Source organism: Nyctereutes procyonoides, unplaced genomic scaffold (assembly GCF_905146905.1).
Source record: "Nyctereutes procyonoides isolate TBG_1078 unplaced genomic scaffold, NYPRO_anot_genome, whole genome shotgun sequence".
In the NCBI taxonomy this organism is placed as follows: Eukaryota; Metazoa; Chordata; class Mammalia; order Carnivora; family Canidae; genus Nyctereutes; species Nyctereutes procyonoides.
In genome coordinates, this window is record NW_026575146.1 from 65,914,261 (window position 1) to 65,932,171 (window position 17,911).

At 50.0% G+C, this 17,911-nt stretch overlaps 1 protein-coding gene across 2 annotated transcripts; it reads right to left on the minus strand.

The window, feature by feature from the left end:
- Positions 1 to 863: 863 nt before the first annotated feature.
- LOC129499869 (tigger transposable element-derived protein 1-like) lies at positions 864 to 17,858 on the minus strand. Of its 2 annotated transcripts, XM_055309856.1 has the most exons (6): positions 16,171 to 17,858; positions 9,055 to 14,310; positions 4,627 to 4,705; positions 4,043 to 4,178; positions 3,711 to 3,817; positions 864 to 2,569 (listed from the first exon to the last, which is right to left on the minus strand). In XM_055309856.1, the coding sequence occupies exon 2, from the start codon at positions 14,202 to 14,204 to the stop codon at positions 12,342 to 12,344; it is 1,863 nt and encodes a 620-aa protein (XP_055165831.1). In that variant the 5' UTR covers positions 14,205 to 14,310; positions 16,171 to 17,858; the 3' UTR covers positions 864 to 2,569; positions 3,711 to 3,817; positions 4,043 to 4,178; positions 4,627 to 4,705; positions 9,055 to 12,341. The 2 variants fall into 2 exon arrangements, with proteins under 2 accessions (XP_055165831.1, XP_055165832.1); XM_055309857.1 differs by lacking the exons at positions 864 to 2,569; positions 4,043 to 4,178; positions 4,627 to 4,705 and having other exon boundaries at positions 3,799 to 3,817.
- Between the last annotated feature and the right edge of the window lie 53 nt (positions 17,859 to 17,911).

Genomic DNA, 17,911 nt, shown 5'->3' on the forward strand with positions numbered 1-17,911 from the left:
AGGAAAGCAAGGCAGAGGCCCAGGTTCCAGGCTCCTCATGTCAACAGTTTCTAACATGAGAGGAGGGCTATACAGAACTTCATCAGCAGCTGGTCATTAATTACAGCAGAACCCAAATGATTGGAGGAACATAGGAACCTGAAAGACCCTGGCAGGGACATTTGTTGGTCCTGCACTTGGCTTTACACACACACAACCTGTGTCCCTCCCTGCCAGTTACAGACAGGACTCTCGAGAGTTCACTCAGGAACCATTCTCAGGTGTGACCTCTCTGATGAAAACTGAAGCCTCTCTCTCTGCCTATGTCTCTGCCTCTCTCTGTGTCTTTCATGAATAAATAAATAAAATCTTAAAAAAAAAAAAAAAGAAGAAGGGATGCCTGGGTGGCTCAGCGGTTAAACACCTGCCTTAGGCCCAGGGTGTGATCCTGGAGTCCTGGGATTAAGTCCCTCATCAGGCTCCCTGCATGGAGCCTGCTTCTCTCTCTGCCTATGTCTCTGCCTCTCTCTCTGTGTGTCTTTCATGAATAAATAAATAAAATCTTAAAAAAAAAAGAAAACTGAAGCCTCTAAACACATTGTGAATAGACTCCTCATGAAAAACTGCTCAATTGTTCCCAATCTGTTGCCTAATCAATATAACTGCCCATCTTTGATGGAAAGAATCACACACAGGATGTTTCTGACTTCAGCCTTCCTTGTCTAAATCCAGAATGGAAATTCTGATAGTGTCACCAATGCCAGGAGCAGAAAGTGCGTTGATAGAGTCCAACTACACATTCTTTTTTTTTTTAAGATTTATTTATTTATTTATTCATGAGAGAGACAGAGACATAGGCAGAGGGAGAAGCAGGCTCCATGCAAGGAGCCCGACGTGGGACTCAATCCCAGGACTCCAGGATCATGCCCTGGGTCGAAGGCAGGCGCCAAACCACTGAGCCACCCAGGGATCCCCCCAACTACACATTCTTAAATGGGAGTGGAAGCATACTGAGGGAAGCAAGAAGTCTCTCCTCCATGCCCAAGTCACCATTCTCATAGCCTGAGAGTCTCTGCCACAGGACGAGTCCACATATGTCATGCTGGATTCACATACCTGGGCTTCCCCACAGCCCATAGGGCATACACCACAAAGCACCACTCCAGTTCTTGGCACCTCCAGCAACAAGACAGTGAGGCCATTGCACTCATTCTCAGACCTGTCCATCCTCACACTCTGCAGCAACTCCTACAGATCCTCTTCTGCCTCCAGCTGGCTGACTGCCCCATTGGGAACCGAGGATGTCAACACGCCCACTTTGATGTCATGACCGAACATCCCCTCATAAGATGAACTGCAGATGCTCTCATTAAATATTCTATTCTTGGGCTGCAGCTCAAGATTGTTGAGCTTTGATCTCAGGGTTGTGACTTCAGACCCCACACTGAGTGTAGAGATTACTTAAAAATAAAATCTTAAAAAAAATAAATAAATAAAATAAAATATTAAAAAAAAATAAAACAACAAAATTCTGTTCTTCATCACTTGAACAAAGTGCAGCTCCCAGGTCCACACACTGGTCCCCTCTACCAAGTCACAATATTGTAGATGTCTTGGTGGCCCCACTCCATGCTGCCTGGGCTCTGGCTCAGATGGTGCTTCCTGGTCATGATCATTAATCTACTCCACATACCTCATTTGCAAAGTATCTTCCATTTCCAGACTAAAGAATAGAAAGGGCCCCAAAGATGCAGAAGATGTGGGGTGCATAGATGGCTTAGTCAGTTAAGTGACTGACCTGGACATGGGGGCTCAGGTCAGGTCATGATCTCAGAGTTGTGAGACTGAGCCTATAGGGCTCAGTGAGGAGTATGCCTCTCTCACTTTCCCCCTCTGCCCCTTCTTGGTTCATGCTGTCTAAAATAAATAAAATCTTTTTAAAAAGATATGAAGATATCTAGCAGACATATGGCCACATCCCCAGCACTTTTGCTGGTCAGAAGCCTCCACTGGACAAATTTGGTGGTGGGACTCTGGTAGACCATGATAAATTTAAATTGCATTTCAATACGGTCCACCCGGCACCAGCTCCTCGTCTCTACAAATATTAGTCTTCAACATCTATTTCTTCACAGGATGCAACTTATGCTGCCAGGGTCTGTATATCTTCAAGTACAGGAGTATAGCTTCCTATGTCACATTCTTGTAGCTCTTCAGCTCTGCCAGCATCCTATGCTTCCCTCCATGCCCAATGCTAACATGGGCCTCATGCAGCATATCCTACATGTTCTCATTTTTTGACATAGCAAAAGCTCACATTGCCTTCTGACAGGGGGAAAATCAGCATTTCCTCATTCCCAATGCAGATGACAAATCACTTCAGTTGGTGGAGCGAGAGAGTAGATCCCTCTTTTTATTTGGTATGTTTCACTTATTCGAGTATCTCACTGTACTTGTCACTTGTGAAACACATGGAATTGTGTTTCTCCTCTTTTTTTAGACAGTAAAAAGTTAAAACAGTGATAAAACTGTTGTTTGGCATCACATCCAAGATCCTGTGAGAATGGTGGGGAGCTGTGCTGCCTGGAAACTAACACAGGTACAGTTTACTGGAAATTCTCAGCCAGGTCTCCCTGCCAGGGCAGGTGGACACTCACTGACCAGCAGGCTTGGATTCCTAAATGAAGATGGGCCACATGCCCCATGGCCAACTAATGGCAAGTGACTCTTCCTTTATCTGACTAATGTACCCAAGGGTGGTGTTTAAAGTCAGTCTCTCATTTGACTCTGATTCTACATTAAGTGGTATAGACACTCAAATGGGAGAAGCTGACCAGCAACTTGGGATCCCAAGATAAACCCACAGGGGCCACTCCAAGGAGAACCCAGAGCTGGTCCAAGTATTGGGGCAGAAGAGTTTCCTGCTCAGGTGCAACAGGTTCAGCCAGCAGGTGGTACTCATTTCCTGCATGTAATCTGAGGTCAAGTCTGGGCATGCCTCAGCCAGGTGTACATAGGTGTGTATAGAAGGCAGATGTGAAAAGTGTGGAAGGAGCCTCGGTGCCCATCGAAAGATGAATGCATAAAGAAGCTGTGGTGTATATATTTACAATGGAATATTACTCAGCCATTAGAAAAGACAAATACCCACCATTTGCTTCGATGTGGATGGAACTGGAGAGTATTATGCTGAGTGAAATAAGTCAACCAGAGAAGGACAAACATTATATGGTCTCATTCATTTGGGGAATATAAAAAATAGTGAAAGGGAATAAAGGGGAAAGGAGAGAAACTGAGTGGTAAATATCAGAGAGGGTGACAGAACATGAGAAACATCTAACTCTGGGAAACGAACAAGGGGTAGTGGAAAGGGAGGTAGGCAGGGGGTTGAGGTGACTGGGTGACGGGCACTGAGGGGGGCATTTGACAGGATGAGCACCGGGTGATATGCTATGTGTTGGCAAATTGAACTCCCCCCGCTCCCAAAAAGAAGAAGAAGGCAGATGTGAGATGTGTGGGCATCTGGGATCCACAGCAAAACATTCAGGCCAAATTTAAACAATAAACAATCTCCTAAGCTAGCCCTCCCTCTCCCCACTCCTATGGAAAGTGGGTAGGCTCAGGTAAAGGCTTTCTGCAGCAGGAACCCATGGCTGGAAACAGACCACTCATCTGAGGGCTTGTGTGTCTGGCAATAAGGCCAATCCACTCCCCAAAATCCGCATCCTTACCCAAACCAGTCACATTCCTGAAGACTGCCTTCTGCAGGGCACTGGGTGGCCCCCAGTCTTCTTTTGTGGGATCCAGATTTGGCCTTTTCTCCAAATGCCACCACCATCTGGAATACACCATGTTCACAGGGAGAAGAAAGTCAAAGTGGCATAGCAGGAGTAAAATGGAAACCAGTAGAAAGGGAGTGCAAGGCAGGAAGAGCAAGGGAGACAAGAAGAAAGGAAGAATTAGCAATCAGTCCTGGCCACAGCCATGTCCTGTGGGCCTATCAAATGCTGTTTTAAATTGTAAACTGGGGGATCCCTGGGTGGCTCAGTGGTTTAGAGCCCACCTTTGGCACAGGGTGTGATCCTGGAGTCCTGGGATCGAGTCCCACGTCGGGCTCCCTGCATGGAGCCTGCTTCTCCCTCTGCCTGTGTCTCTGCTTCTCTTTCTCTGTGTGTCTCTTGTGAATAAATCAATAAAATCTTTAAAAAAAATAAAATAAAATACATTGTAAACTGGTGCCAACAATAACAACCTGAATTTGGGCTTTCCTGACAGTGATGTTTAGCCATACCCAAAAGAAGCTGAGACCAGGCAACCCCATCTGTGCCCCAGTCTCACTCTTGTGCCTTTGGATTTGGGCACTGGGATCCCAGGACCTCAGGACAAGCATTTACTCTATACTCAGAAGTATAAGCCTGGGTATACTCCACCCTCACAACCAGGAGATGAAAGAGGCTGCAGGGCAGGCTCCTGGGCCAAGCCTAAGGGTGAGGGGGTAGTAGGGGAGGCTGGGCACAGCTGCTGAAGTGACCCTCCAAGGAAAGCTTATGAGGCATTGGGGAGGATCGGGGCGGCTGGGGGCGGGGGGGAGGGGCGGCGAGTGGTCAGCAAGATGTGGCATGTGACTTTGGAGGACTCATAGCTCACCTGAGCTCCATCCATGAAGGGTTTGGACAGCTCTGCCAGCTCTCCAGGCCCCTGGTCCTCAGGACAGGCCTGGCCAGTGCTGAGGGGAGAGGAAAGAGTTGGTGTCCTCAGCCTCACCCTAAGGACACAGTGGTCAGGCACCCAGGCCAATCAATCAATCAATCAATCAGTCAATTTACATGTAACCAGTTGCTGGTCTGGGATTCTGAGTTGGATGAGACAAGGGCCTGCCCTCCAAACCACACAGAACACCCTGCCCTGACTAACATGCAGCTCCCATTTTTATACATACAGACCTCAAGAGTACAACCAAGGCCCCTGAAACCCAAGTCACTGAAACACCAAGGAAACGATGAGAACCTTCCTTTGCCTGCAGCCAGATATGTTCAGTAACGGGTTGACTCAGCAGGCCTGGTTTCTCCAAACCCTGCACGTTCCAAAAGTTTGGCCCTTGACCAGCTCCTAAGAGGTAACCTCTCAGCCCTTGGAATATTCTGCCTATTAAAGGCATCTTTGTGGGATGCCTGGGTGGCTCAGCGATTGAGTGTCTGCCTTTGGCCCGCGGCATGATCTCGGAATTCCAGGGTGGAGTCCCACATTGGGCTGCCTGTGAGGAGCCTGCTTCTCCCTTTGTCTATGTCTCTGCCTTCTCTCTGTGTCTCAGGAATAAATAAAATCTTTAAAAAAAAAAAAAAGGCATCTTTGTTTACCTAAGTACTTGGGCCAAACCAGATAGTTCATGCTAACAATGTGACTTATAGTAGTGACCCTGGGCTACACTGTACTAATTTGATCTCTGGAAGGAGTTAAGATTGAGTAACTAAAGTCAGTATGCTCCATGCTTATGAGACTGACCCTCAATAAAAAACCTGGACACCAGAGCTCAGGTAAACATTCCTGGTTGCTGCATTGTCATGTCATTGCTGTGAGAATTAAGCACTGTCCACATGGCTACCCTGGGAAAGGACATGTAGAATTTCATGCCCACTACCTCCCAGACTATGCACCTTTCTCCACTGCTGATTTTAATATGTATCTTTTCACTGTAATCAACTATAATCATAAGTAGAAAAGTCTTGTTGAATTCTGTGACTCCTTACAGCAAATCATTAAGCCAAAAGTGGTCTTGAGGACCCCTCCTCCCCTCACATCTTGACATTGATAGCCAAGGGAAAATGAGACATCAGGCTTCTGAACTTTCTGAGAGCATTACAGCAATAATCTCCAAGGCCACTCAGAGAAAGCAAGGGCCGGATCCTCTACCCTCTCTCACATGGGGCCATTGGAGGGGCCAGCAACAGGCCAGGATCAGGTAAGCGCATGAAGCAAAGGCAGGAGTGTTCATGTAAGTGTGAACTGTGGCAAACTTGAAACCATCTGATTTCAAGGATGAATGGACATAACCATGCACACCCCATAAGATCCACAAGAGTACCAGGCCTGAGTCCATTCAGTGACCAGTAAGCTGCTGTTCCAACATCCACAATGTTATGATGCAAAATCACTCTCTTTTTTAAACTTTATTCTTTCTTTAGTAATCTCTACACCCCCAGCACGGGGCTCAAACTCATGACCCCAAGATCAAAGTCCCATGTTCTTCTGACTGAGCCAGCCAGGTGCCCTGCAAAATCTTTTTTTTTTTTATTTTTTTTATTTTATTTATGATAGTCACACACAGAGAGAGAGAGGCAGAGACACAGGCAGAGGGAGAAGCAGGCTCCATGCACCGGGAGCCCGACGTGGGATTCGATCCTGGGTCTCCAGGATCGCGCCCTGGGCCAAAGGCAGGCGCCAAACCGCTGCGCCACCCAGGGATCCCTGCCCTGCAAAATCTTATAGTGTGCATCACCTAAGCATCCATTCAGTGGGAAGCTGGGAACTAGAACTGGGAGACAAACCTCAAAGGAGGAAGCAAACATTGGATGTTGGTCAGGAGACAGTCCACCTCCAAACATTGGCAACAGGCTTAGAAAAGAGCACAACTGAACACCCCACAGGGACTACATGCCTCCAAAATGCTTCACCTGCACCTCACGTTCATGCCTAGGCAAAACAGTCATGCATTATCAAGGTTTTCCTTTAAGAGTAACTTTTCCCCCCTTAACAGTAACTTAATCCAGTCTGCAGCTTTTCCAACACGTGCAGAACCAGCTTCATCATGTCCCCCTCAGAGACCCCAGCACCAGCCTCTGCTCAGGGGTCTGGGTCTCAGGACCTCCTTTCAGTTTCTAACTGTCTTAATTCCAATCTCTTCCCTTTGCTCCCACAGCTCTAGGAGTAGATACTATTCCCTGCAGTCCTTACTGCCATGATACCTTGAAGTTCTTTCTTTACTTTTCTCCTCCTTCAATAACTGGTTATTTACATTAAAATCCCCTCTATTAAAATAAGTGGTGTGTTACCATTCCTCAAAAAGTCAAACAGCCTAACCATATGACCACGCAATTCTACTTCTAGGTAAATAACCAAGAGAAATGAAAATCTTTGTGTCTCTATGGATTTGCTTATTCTGGACAGTTCATTACAGGGAATCATGCAGTATGTAGCTTTTTATGACTTGCTTCTTTCATGAGTGTAATGTTTTCAATGTTCATCTATGTTGTGGTACATAATTTATCTCCTTTTTTATTTATTTATGATAGTCACACACACACACAGAGAGAGAGAGAGAGAGAGAGAGAGAGAGAGAGAGAGAGAGAGGCAGAGACACAGGCAGAGGGAGAAGCAGGTTCGCTGCACCAGGAGCCCGACGTGGGATTCGATCCCGGGTCTCCAGGATCGCGCCCTGGGCCAAAGGCAGGCACCAAACCGCTGCGCCACCCAGGGATCCCTATCTCCTTTTTTATGGTTGCCAGGGCATTAGGAAAAGAATGGAGAGTGACTCCAGAGTTTCTTTGGAGATGTTTAAATTATGGAATTAGGCAATGGTGATGGTTGTACAATCTTATAAATATACTAAAGCCAGGGACTGTACTTTTTTTGGTATGTAAATTATAACTTAGTAAAACTGTTTTTGTTTTTAATTGCTATGGTTTCTACCTCTTGATACAGAGAACCAAGAAAGTAAAAGTCACTGCATAGGTTATGCGTAGCGAATGTGTGAACAAATGCCAGGATGAATGATGGCATCCTAACCAACCATCTCTCCTGCCTGTTTCATCATTATCCCCGCCTCACAGGCATACAGGCATACCTGTAGCTAAGGTGAAAATGCCACATGGCAGGAAATGCAAAGCCATCCCTGGCCAGGCTGACCTCTGTGCTCACCTCCTTGTGCCTCCACCCTATCCAGAGAAAGGACACCCTAATCGTGACTGGTGGTCTCACTATTCAACTCTCCAAATAGACTAAGTTTCAATAGGGCAGAAATCTTGTTTCCTTCCCTGCTTGATTTATATGGCCTGAAACATGGCATGCATTCAGTGGGGCTGCCATGGTGAGACGTTGGGAAGCTGGCCTCCCCCACACTCACTCAGGCCACACACCATCATACTGGGACAAATGCCTACCCAATCAGGGCCCCTCAAGTCTTGCCAGCTGGCAACCTGGTAGGGGATACCTCCAGCCTCCCCATCTGTGCCCTTAAAAGAACACCTGGCACTGGGAATCTGGTTAAGAGGAGAGCAAACTCACCCCTGCAGAAGTTTACAATAGCTGATGCCAGACTGGGTAAAGATAGAAGAGTTGTTCCTGAGGATAGGGGGCATGGATTTGTCATGTTCCGATGAACTAAGAGAACCCCACCAGCAGTCAAGCAGAAGTGCAGGCGAGAACTAGCAGAGGGTCAGTGCCGAGGGAGGGTCTGAGCAAGTGAAGGATGCAATCTGCCATGCACCGGGAAGAGTGATATGGGGGACAGACTGGAAGGGCAAGATGAAGCTAGGGACAGAGGCAGTGCAGCTAGCATGGGCCAGGCACAGGGATGGCAATAGCTGACTCCTACACTGGAAGGCCTTCCTCCCCCCATGGCAGACTCCTACAGAACCTCAAACCAGTAAGATCAAAAAATGACAAGGAGAGATTTCCACTCTACAATGTTAAACAAGAAAGTAACCTGTGGACCTCCCCACCGGTGATTCCACTAATGTTAACACTTTAAAACCATAAACCTCTCCAGTATATTATGTGTGTGAGCCTACGCAGGAGCTGTTATAAATGTTCAGAAATGGCGCCTGAAGAACAAACCCCCAGTGGGCAAACCTGGGTAAAGTAACTGGAGGCCAACATCGTTTTTTTTCTTTTATAAATCTCTACATACCGTCAGACATCTGGGAAGGGGGGGAACGGCCATTTGTTACCACTGCAACTTTTCAAAGGGACTATTTTCATTGCCAGCACGTGTTTTTAAAAAGGTTGGTCAGGGTTCCCCAGACCCGGGCAGCTCCATTCCCGCGCCCGCCGCCCTCCCCCCCCCCCACACCCACCCACCTGGCTGTCAGGTGTCCTGAGGAAGCTACAGGAGAGAACATTCTGGGGAGTGGGATCAGATCAGGCCAGAGCCCTGTCGCCAGGGCAATCCTGCAGAGCCTTCGGCCGCGTAAGGGTCTGCAATTTAATCCTGGAGTGTGGAGTGCCCTCCCGGAGCACTCTCACATACAGACGGCCGGACGCGTAGTGGGAGCAAAGAGGGAATTCAGGCCTGGGCTACGGAAATTGACCTCCGCAGAGGAAGTAAGAACAGTTTTGAAAGAGCTTGGTTGGGTATCCATCTAAAAGGGAACTGCTGTAGAGAAGCCCGAGAAATTCGGCTCAGGAAGGTTAACAGCACCCATTCGAGGGCAGAACCGGAGGAGCGGCCAGGGACGAACTCAGCCCGGAATCATTTCCGGGTCAGGATGCGATCATGGAACACTCCGCATCCCAAGCGCCCCGGGATCCCTTTCCTCGAGGACTAACAGGGCTTTTTGGGAAACCGGCGGTGCTTCTGTTCACCACTTCCGCTGCCGCCCTCCGCCGGGCGGCACACACCCTGCCCCAGGCCTTTTCCAACACTTGTGGCTGCACTGCGCGACTCATGCACACACACACACCCCACCCCTGGGAGCCACACGTGACCGCTCCACTGTGCAGGGACAGCAACCAACCCCAGCCTAGCAACGAGAACCGGAAGCTGCCGGCCCCTCCACTGACTGCTTCCGGCGCCTGTGCCCTTCCCCTCGCGTGCAACCCCCGCCCCCCACTCGACCATTCCGCGCAAAAACGCCAAGAGGTGAGGGAAACTGGCGTCAGGTGCTTCAAGTCTCTATGGAAACGGTCCACGCCCGGAAGTGAAAGGCACGGAAGACAGTCTCTGTTGGCCAGGCTCTCTGGTAAATGTAGTTCCCAAGAGTGTCGGAGAGCCAGCCTGTAGAGTTGCAGACACTGCATTTCCCAGAAGACACCGGGTTTCCCTGATCCACCACCAGGGCCACTCTGAAATGTTCAGGGGCCTAGGAAGGCTGCTGGTCGAAGAATCCAGGGTCTCCCGCATCGCGTTTGTTGAGGGTCAGGCGCTGTCCCTGGCTCTGAAAAAACAAGCCCTGTTGCCTGGACCGGCCCATGTGTGCCTCATCTCTGCTACACAACGCCTGGATGACCACGAGTGGCTGCTCATGTAACTATTCCTTCCACACATTCAGATTTGGCCTCAACGATTCCCACATGGTCACCTGTCTCCTTCAGCTGCTGTACCGCACTCAGCCTCCACAGAGGATACCCCTTTCTCCTGGTCTTTAGGCTTCACCAATCATCACCCCACTACACTGGGCTGCCTCTGTAAAGCCCCTCTGTAACACGCAGCATTTGGAAATGACTAGTTTCTTGTCAGCAAGGTCCCTGAAAGCTAAGATACCACTTCCCCAGAAAGCCTATCCATTATGTCCTATCCTCTACCTCTACCCCGGGCTAGGTGGGGGTCTCTCCTGAGTCACCTGTCATAGCCTTGTTGAGTTAGGGACAAACAGGGCTAGGTAGGGCGCCACGGAAGCACACACAAAATCCTAAAACTGCTGAGTTGTAAGGAAACCAGAGATTAAGGAACAAGCCAGACCACCCTGCCCTAAGGTGTGGGTGGGGAGGGTGTCTTGTAATAACAGCTACTTGTGACCAACAAAGAATAACCAGACCCCAAAGAAGTATGCCATTAAAGATGTTATCAATAGTCCTTACTCAATGTGATGTCAATAGATAATGTTAAAAGGGTTTAGGGGGAAAAAAAAAGGGTTTAGGTTCCCTGATTAGGCTTCCAATAAAAGACCAACCCTACAAGCCCTCAGGGGCAACCCTGTTGGGACCCCTCTCACTCCTGAGAGCTTTCTCTGTATCTTTACTTAAACTTTTATCACTTTACTCACTCTCCTGTGTCCACGAGATTCATTCTTCGACTCCGTGAGACAAGAACCAAGCTCTCCCATATCATTGTCACATAGAATGCAACAACTTCTGGACTGGCAGCTCCTGAAGTCAGTCTCACTCTGGTCTCCTCAACACCTGGCATATTACAAGTACTCACAAATTGTGCAATCAATTAATCCAGTCTGTCACCAGAATCCTAAGAAAAGCTTCCCTTCTCTTTGTCATCCCTCTTACTACTTTCCCCAGGAAAGCAAGCGTGGGGCCTCATATGACCTTTCTCCCAATAAGGCTGGCTGTTCAAGTCCCTCCCTGGCCCCCAGCCCCTGTGATATGACAGCAAGCCCATCGATGCAGTGTTAGCTGACAGAAGTAGCAGGAATCCTTTCTCTCATCTTTATTACTTGGTGTGAGTGTGTGTATGTGCACTTGTGTTCAAAGGAGTTCAAAAGCCCAGACACCCCTGTCCCACCACCTGTGGCTCATGCAGCTTTGGTTTTGGTGACCCAGGTGGTGTTTCTGCAGTCAGATGGACACCCCACAATGCCCATTGTTATAGTTTGGGGGACAGAAAAACAAACTGGAATTAGGGGAGATAATAAAACTGTGTGTGTGTGTGTGTGTGTGTGTGTGTGTGTGTGTGTGTCCATCAGAATCAGAGCTTTGGATCTAACTCAGGGAGAGGCTGGGCTGTAACCAATGTACTAGGAGTTAACCCTGAGTTGATCACTGAGCTCTTAGGAGTGGATGGTATTTTTCAAAGAGCACCAGAATAGGGAGACCATCACAGTCACAAAAGCCTCAACCTCAGAGGATGGAAGGAAGCCAAGACAACTATACCACAGAAACTCAGGAAGAAAACATCTCACCAAGGAAGTGATCCCTGGTATCAAAATCCACAGTATCAAAGTGCTCAGGCACAGAGAAGGTACCAGAGACCCGAGTCAACAGAGGCCATGGAAGCCAGAAGACGTGAGGATGGCATGGAAAGTGAGAACAGACATGCCCAGAACAGGAAACCCTCATCTAAAGTTGGCAAGGAAGGGTTCCAATGGTGCAGGGAGAGGTCAAGTTTGGAAAATGGAAGAGGCTGATCTTACTTCTGGCCTCTCACCACAAGGAAAGCTGCCCTGGCAGGCTATGCTGGGCAACTACCATACTACAGGATGTGTCTCTGTCATGGGAGGGCACTCCTGGGCCCTACAATTCATCTGCCAATCAGAGACCACCACCCTTCTGTTCCCCAAGCCTGAAGCTGTATGTCACTATACAGAGACCACAGATCATGAGATATGAGAACCATGTGGGAGAAGTAGCAGTATCTGACCTCCAGAAACAAAACATCACTAGACAGAGATCACATGAGGTCAAGTCCAAGCCCCAAATCATACAGGACAGCCAGAGGTCTGCCCTTCTGGACGTGTGCCCTTAGCCACTTCTCTACCCTCTATGGGCCCTACTTGGGGCAAAGGCAGGTTTCCTGCCAACTCCCTTGCTGCCACTGCAGTGAGGCCTCCTGAGGATGCAGCTGCCCGAGCCTGTCGCCTCCCTTCCCGGTGCAGCTCCCAGAGGTGGGCAAGGGCACAGTGGACACCCCGAGAGACCCGCAGGCTGCGCTCCCGGTTTGGATCATTCTCCATGAGGACTCGTAAACCAGCAGCAAAGTGAGACAGGGCCTGGGCCAGGTGCTCGGGGCTCAGAGCACCCACACCAGCTTCCTCAGTCCTTGCACCCACCACAGCCTCTGTGAAATCTGGCTCTGGTTTTCTGGAAACTGAGCCTTTCCCTGCCTCCCAAGGCAACCCAGAGCCACTGATGTCCCCATCTTCTGTATCCTGGGGGATGCCGTGGCGGGGGTGCTCCCCATGGGCCTGCAGTAGGTTGGCAACATCAGCCTCAGCTGCATCTCCAAGGCCCACGTGGCTAGCTAGTGCAACAATGCTGCGGCGGAGCTGAGGCACAGTGTCAGGCTCAGGTGTGCCAGCAGGGACACACTCGGGCCAGAGCTTTCTCCAGGCACTGTTCATGGTGACAGGCTGCAGCTCTGCCCAGGCTTCGGCTATATTGTCCACAGCGGTCACAACAGTATAGCTTCGCCAGAACTCCTGCACAGAGGGTCGGTCTTCACCAGCTGTCTCCTGGACTAGCTGGCTGAGCATGCGGCGCAGGTAATAGGCCTTGAATGTGGCAATGACACCCTGGTTCATGGGCTGGATCAGGGCCGATGTGTTCTTGGGCAGGAATTCAACTCTCACATGGGCTGAGAGGCCATCCAGGTGAGCAGGGTGGCAGGGCGCGCCATCCAGGAGCAACAGGGCACGGTGTGGGAGGCCGTGGCTGGCACAGTAGTTCTCTACAGCAGGGCAGAAGCAGCCAGTAAACCACTCCTGGAAGATGCTGGGTGTCAGCCAGTCATTGCGGTTTGAGCGCCAGACCACAGGAAGGCTGGCCTTGGAGCAGCCCTTGAGAGCACGTGGGTTCTCTGAGGGGTACACCAGCAGAGGCTTCAGTTTGAAATCGCCAGCTGCATTGCCACCAAGCAGCAAGGTCAGGTGGTCCTTAGAGGCCTTGAGGCCAGGCCCAGCTGCCCCTTCCAGTGCCAGTAGCATGCGCTCTGGGAGCCGCTTCCAGAATAGGCCCGTCTCATCCACATTGAAGATTTGGCGTGGTGAGTAGCAGCCTTCCTCCAGAATGGTGCGCAGCACTAGGGGGTAGTGGGCAGCAGCCTGGGTGTCAGCCACGGATGGCTCATCTGTCAAAAGCACATTGTGGCGAGCCTTGAATCGGGCAAACCAGCCATTACTGGCCCCAAAGGTCTCAGCCTGAGTGCCATTGCCCTGCTCGTGCTGCAGCTGCACAAAGAGCCGTCGTGCCTTATCCTGGATGAGCAGTGTGCTGATGGGCAGGTTCTGCCGCTTTTGCTCCTCAATCCATAGGCTGAGCAAGCGTTCCATATGGCCCATCACCACACCCCGGCAGCGGGTCAGCTGTGTGGCACTGACAGGTGTGGCTGCCTGAGAATTGGCCCAGATCTTGTCCTTGTTGACACGGATCGAAGCGACGGTAGAGGTGGCCAGCCCCAGGGCTCGGGCAATCTGAGTTAGCTTCTCACCTTCCTCAAACCTCCGAAGCACCTCTAACTTTACATGCAGTGTGATGGACTTTCGGTCCCGCTTGGCACTGTGGCGGAGACCAATCCCACCAAGGGGTGCCTTCCCTGACACTTGCAGCCGGGGAGTTGTCTTCATTCCGCCTCCCTGAGCCACGCGCCTTGATGAGGTCTCTCCCCAGTGCCTGTCCAGTGTGTGCCCACAATGGCAGCCTCTTGGCCTCTCCTGCCACACCTGCCTCTACCTGTAGGACAAGGACACATGGGCATTAATGCGTGAGTACTTGGAAGTCCCAACTACTAGCTGGCCTTCCCATGCTCTGACAGCAGAGTACTTCCCACTGCTGACCATTGCCTCAGAGGCATGCCCAGTCCCTTCTTTCCCGACTGCTAAAAACACTGCACACTCACTTCCAAGCATTCTTGTGAGCATGTCACTTAGTTTTAACCTATGAGATCAAGAGAATCTGCTAGGAGATTCTGCTCTCTTCCCCCAGCAGACCTCTTGCAACCATGAGATAGTCTAGACACTGCGATGCAGGCCAACTGCTTCTACTGGGCCAGTGGGGCTGCGGGTCTTCCTCATCTCCTGCCTTATAGTGCCTTTTTCCGGAGGTGGCACTAGGCATCCTAATCCCTATGAATAAGTTACCTTACATGGCAAAAAGGATATTGTGGGTGTGATTAAATTAATAATCTTGAGATGGGGAGATTATCTTGGTTTATTCAAATGGGTCCTAAATGTAATCAGAGGGGTTCTTGCAAGAGGAAGCAAAAGATTTCACTCAGAAGAAGGCAAGTGACCACTGAAGCCTAGAACCTCCAGAAGGAACTAGCCCTGCTGATACCTTGATTTTACCCATGGAGATCCATCTCAGATTTCTGACCTCCAAGTCTCTAAGATAATACATATTTGTTGTTTTAAACCCCTCATTTTTCAGTAATATGTTACACCAGTCATAAACTAAAGCAGAAGGAAGCCAACCTAATTCATGCCATCAATCATAGAGCACCTGGGAATAGAGGACAAAGGTGGTTCTCCACACAGTAGCCACAAAGATTCAGTAAGCACTATGATCCTACCCCTGCTTTGCTCAGAGACCTCCCAGCTGTAAGTAAAAGCCACAATCCTCACCAAGCACTTGGTGAAGCGCCTCAAAGCCTCCTCCTTTACTTTGTTCACTCCTGCCCACATCCTTGGGGCCAACTACGTGGGCTCCTGTTTCCTTCCGCCCAGGGCCCAGTTCTTCCCTGTTATCTGCATGGTCTGTTCCCTCTCCTACAGATCTCTGCTCAAATGTAACCTGATCAAAGAGGCCTTCCCCATCGACATTTTTTTGGTGCATCTGTCACATGCTGCCTGAAGATAGTAGCTGTGTCTGCTGATCTTTCCCTTGTGTCCAGGCCCAGGAATACTGTGTGCAGTAGTGGTTTGCTGAAGAAATTATTAAATAAAATGCAGCGGTGGGAGGCAGGTTTTTCACCTTGTCCCTTCTGCATTTTGAACCATGAGAAAGTAGCACCTGACTGCCTGTGAAAGCATGGACAAATGAGTGACAAGTCTGTTTTTGCGCCGACTATGGCACCTATAGGTATAGCATCAATACCTTCAATGATCCATGGGCTGCACATGCTTGAAACAAGGTAGTACAGGCCACAGGACCCTCGAGCCTGGGAGGCAGAGATAGGTGGGTGGGCATGGGAAAGGCGCCTCTAGCTTGGAAGGAGTCTCGGAATTCTGAACCACTCACGCGCCATTGTTCTTTCTCCAACATCCCTTCCTCTGCTCACCCAAAAATTTTAATTAATTCACCGATATGTTCATTCATTCATTCCCTCTTTCACTCACGAGAGAAAGTCTCCAAGCCCCAAGCGGAGAGGCTCACTGCCCAAGGTCTGGATGGGAGACAGGGCTCGTCCCGGTGAGACTACAATTCCCCGACAGCCGCGGGGCCGCGGGAAGCTCCGATTGGCCCATCCGCGCCAGTCCGGCTGAGCGCGCAGCGGCCTCTCTCCATTCCCATCCCGCCTTTCGGAACCAAGGGAAACGGCGTCCCAGCCCCCGCCACCGGAGACAGGACCCCCGGGCGGCCGACCGTCCTCACCTCCAGACCGCGACGCGGGCCAGCTGCTTCTGCTGGGCCGGTGGGGCTGTGGCTCTTCCCCATCTCCTGCCTTACAGTGCCTTTTTCTGGAGGCGGCTGAGCTCAGCCTCCATGTTATCCGCGGAGACGCAAGACTGACCGGGACTGGCGAGATTGGAGGAGTCCCGCCCCTGAGGGCTCTGAGCTCTGCGCCCGGCACTCCCAGGCCGGCCGGAAAATGTAGTTCGGCGACGGGGGCGCTGCGCGTAGAGTCCAGCCGGGGGCGCCGGAGGCTTTCTCTGCCCGAAGCTGCTTCATTTCTCTCGAATTTTTCCCGCCGCCTACTTTGTGTGACTTTCCATCATCCTCCCTATCTCCTTCCCTTCCCGGCTGTCCGTTTTCTCTTTCTCTCGGTTTGTCTCCCATCCTGAAGAATTCATTCCGCTCAGACTGTCAAATATTTTTTAAAAGTTAAAAATAAGCTCTATGATTGCGTGTCAAAAAGCTATTTACCTCATGGAGGGAACTAGGATGACATAGGTGGTTCCAGAAAGATGAGAAAGAACAGAAAAGGTGAGAAAAAGGAGCACTGAAATAAAAGCCCAAAGTCGAATTAGTAGTGCGCCCACAGGGTAGCGGGCCCGGGTGTCAGTTTCTGCTCGGTGTCCTAGAGGTGATACACAACTCTAACCACAAGCATTTGCAGCCTGGATTCTGATCAAAAGGTACTTAAGAGAAGAGAGGGCAGCCCCGGTGACGCAGCGGTTTAGCGCCGCCTGCAGCCCAGGGCGTGATCCTGAAGCCCCGGGATCGGGTCCCACGTCAGGCTCTCTGCATGAAGTCTACTTCTCCCTCTGCCTCTCTCTCTCTCTCTGCATCTCTATGAATAAATAAATAAAATATTTTTTTTTAAAAAGGTACTTAAGAGAGAAAGTGTTACTTCGTTTTCGAGAATCAGAAGCTGGCTTGACAGACAATGCCAGGAAACGCAGAGAGGGCTCCCAATCATCTTTTTGTCCTATTGTCAAAATTTTTAAAAGACTTTATTATTTATTTATTCATGAGAGACACAGGCAGAGGGAGAAGCAGCCTCCTCGCAGGGAGCCCGATGCGAGACTCAATCCCGCATTCCGGGATCAGACCTGAGCAGAAGATAGGCGCCCAACCGCTGAGCCACCCAGGCGTCCCCCGTCAAATTTTGGATAAGTTTTCCTAACAAGTCTACCTCCAACTGTCTCACTTCTTGCTGTCCCCCTTCTCTAGGTCTTTGAAAACTCTCCATCTTTGCTGTATTTCTAAGTTTTGTCCCTTTCTCTCCTCTTGTCTCTCTGTATGCCAGTATTCCTTGTCTATCTCTTGAATCTCGATATTTGCACTTTGTGAATCTATTCTCCCTCACCCTCTTTGTCTCTCCTTTCATATCCATCCCTTCGTGATCTCCCTCCCTCTTGCTAACTTTTCTGACACTCCTGTCTAATGTCTAACCGGCCCTGACTCTCTGATCCTCTGGCTTCTTTTCACATTCTCTAGGTCTCTGAGAGTAGATATTCCTCCCTGTTGACTTTCTTTCTTACCAGTGTCTCAGTCTCTGTATCTGTTCAATTACTTTGAACACTGCCTCTCCTCAGCTCTCTCTGCCCCCAGTGGGCCCTGGGCCTCTCCTTGCCCTGTCTTTGTCTGTCTCTCCTCACTGTCTTGCTCGGCTTCTCTGCCTCTGTCGGCTACCCAAGCCCTTACCCCACGACCCCCACCGCCTCTCAAA

Bases quoted from the DNA above. Each gene is read 5' to 3' on its own strand.
- LOC129499869 (XM_055309856.1), bottom strand. From the start codon at position 14,204: ATGAAGACAACTCCCCGGCTGCAAGTGTCAGGGAAGGCACCCCTTGGT.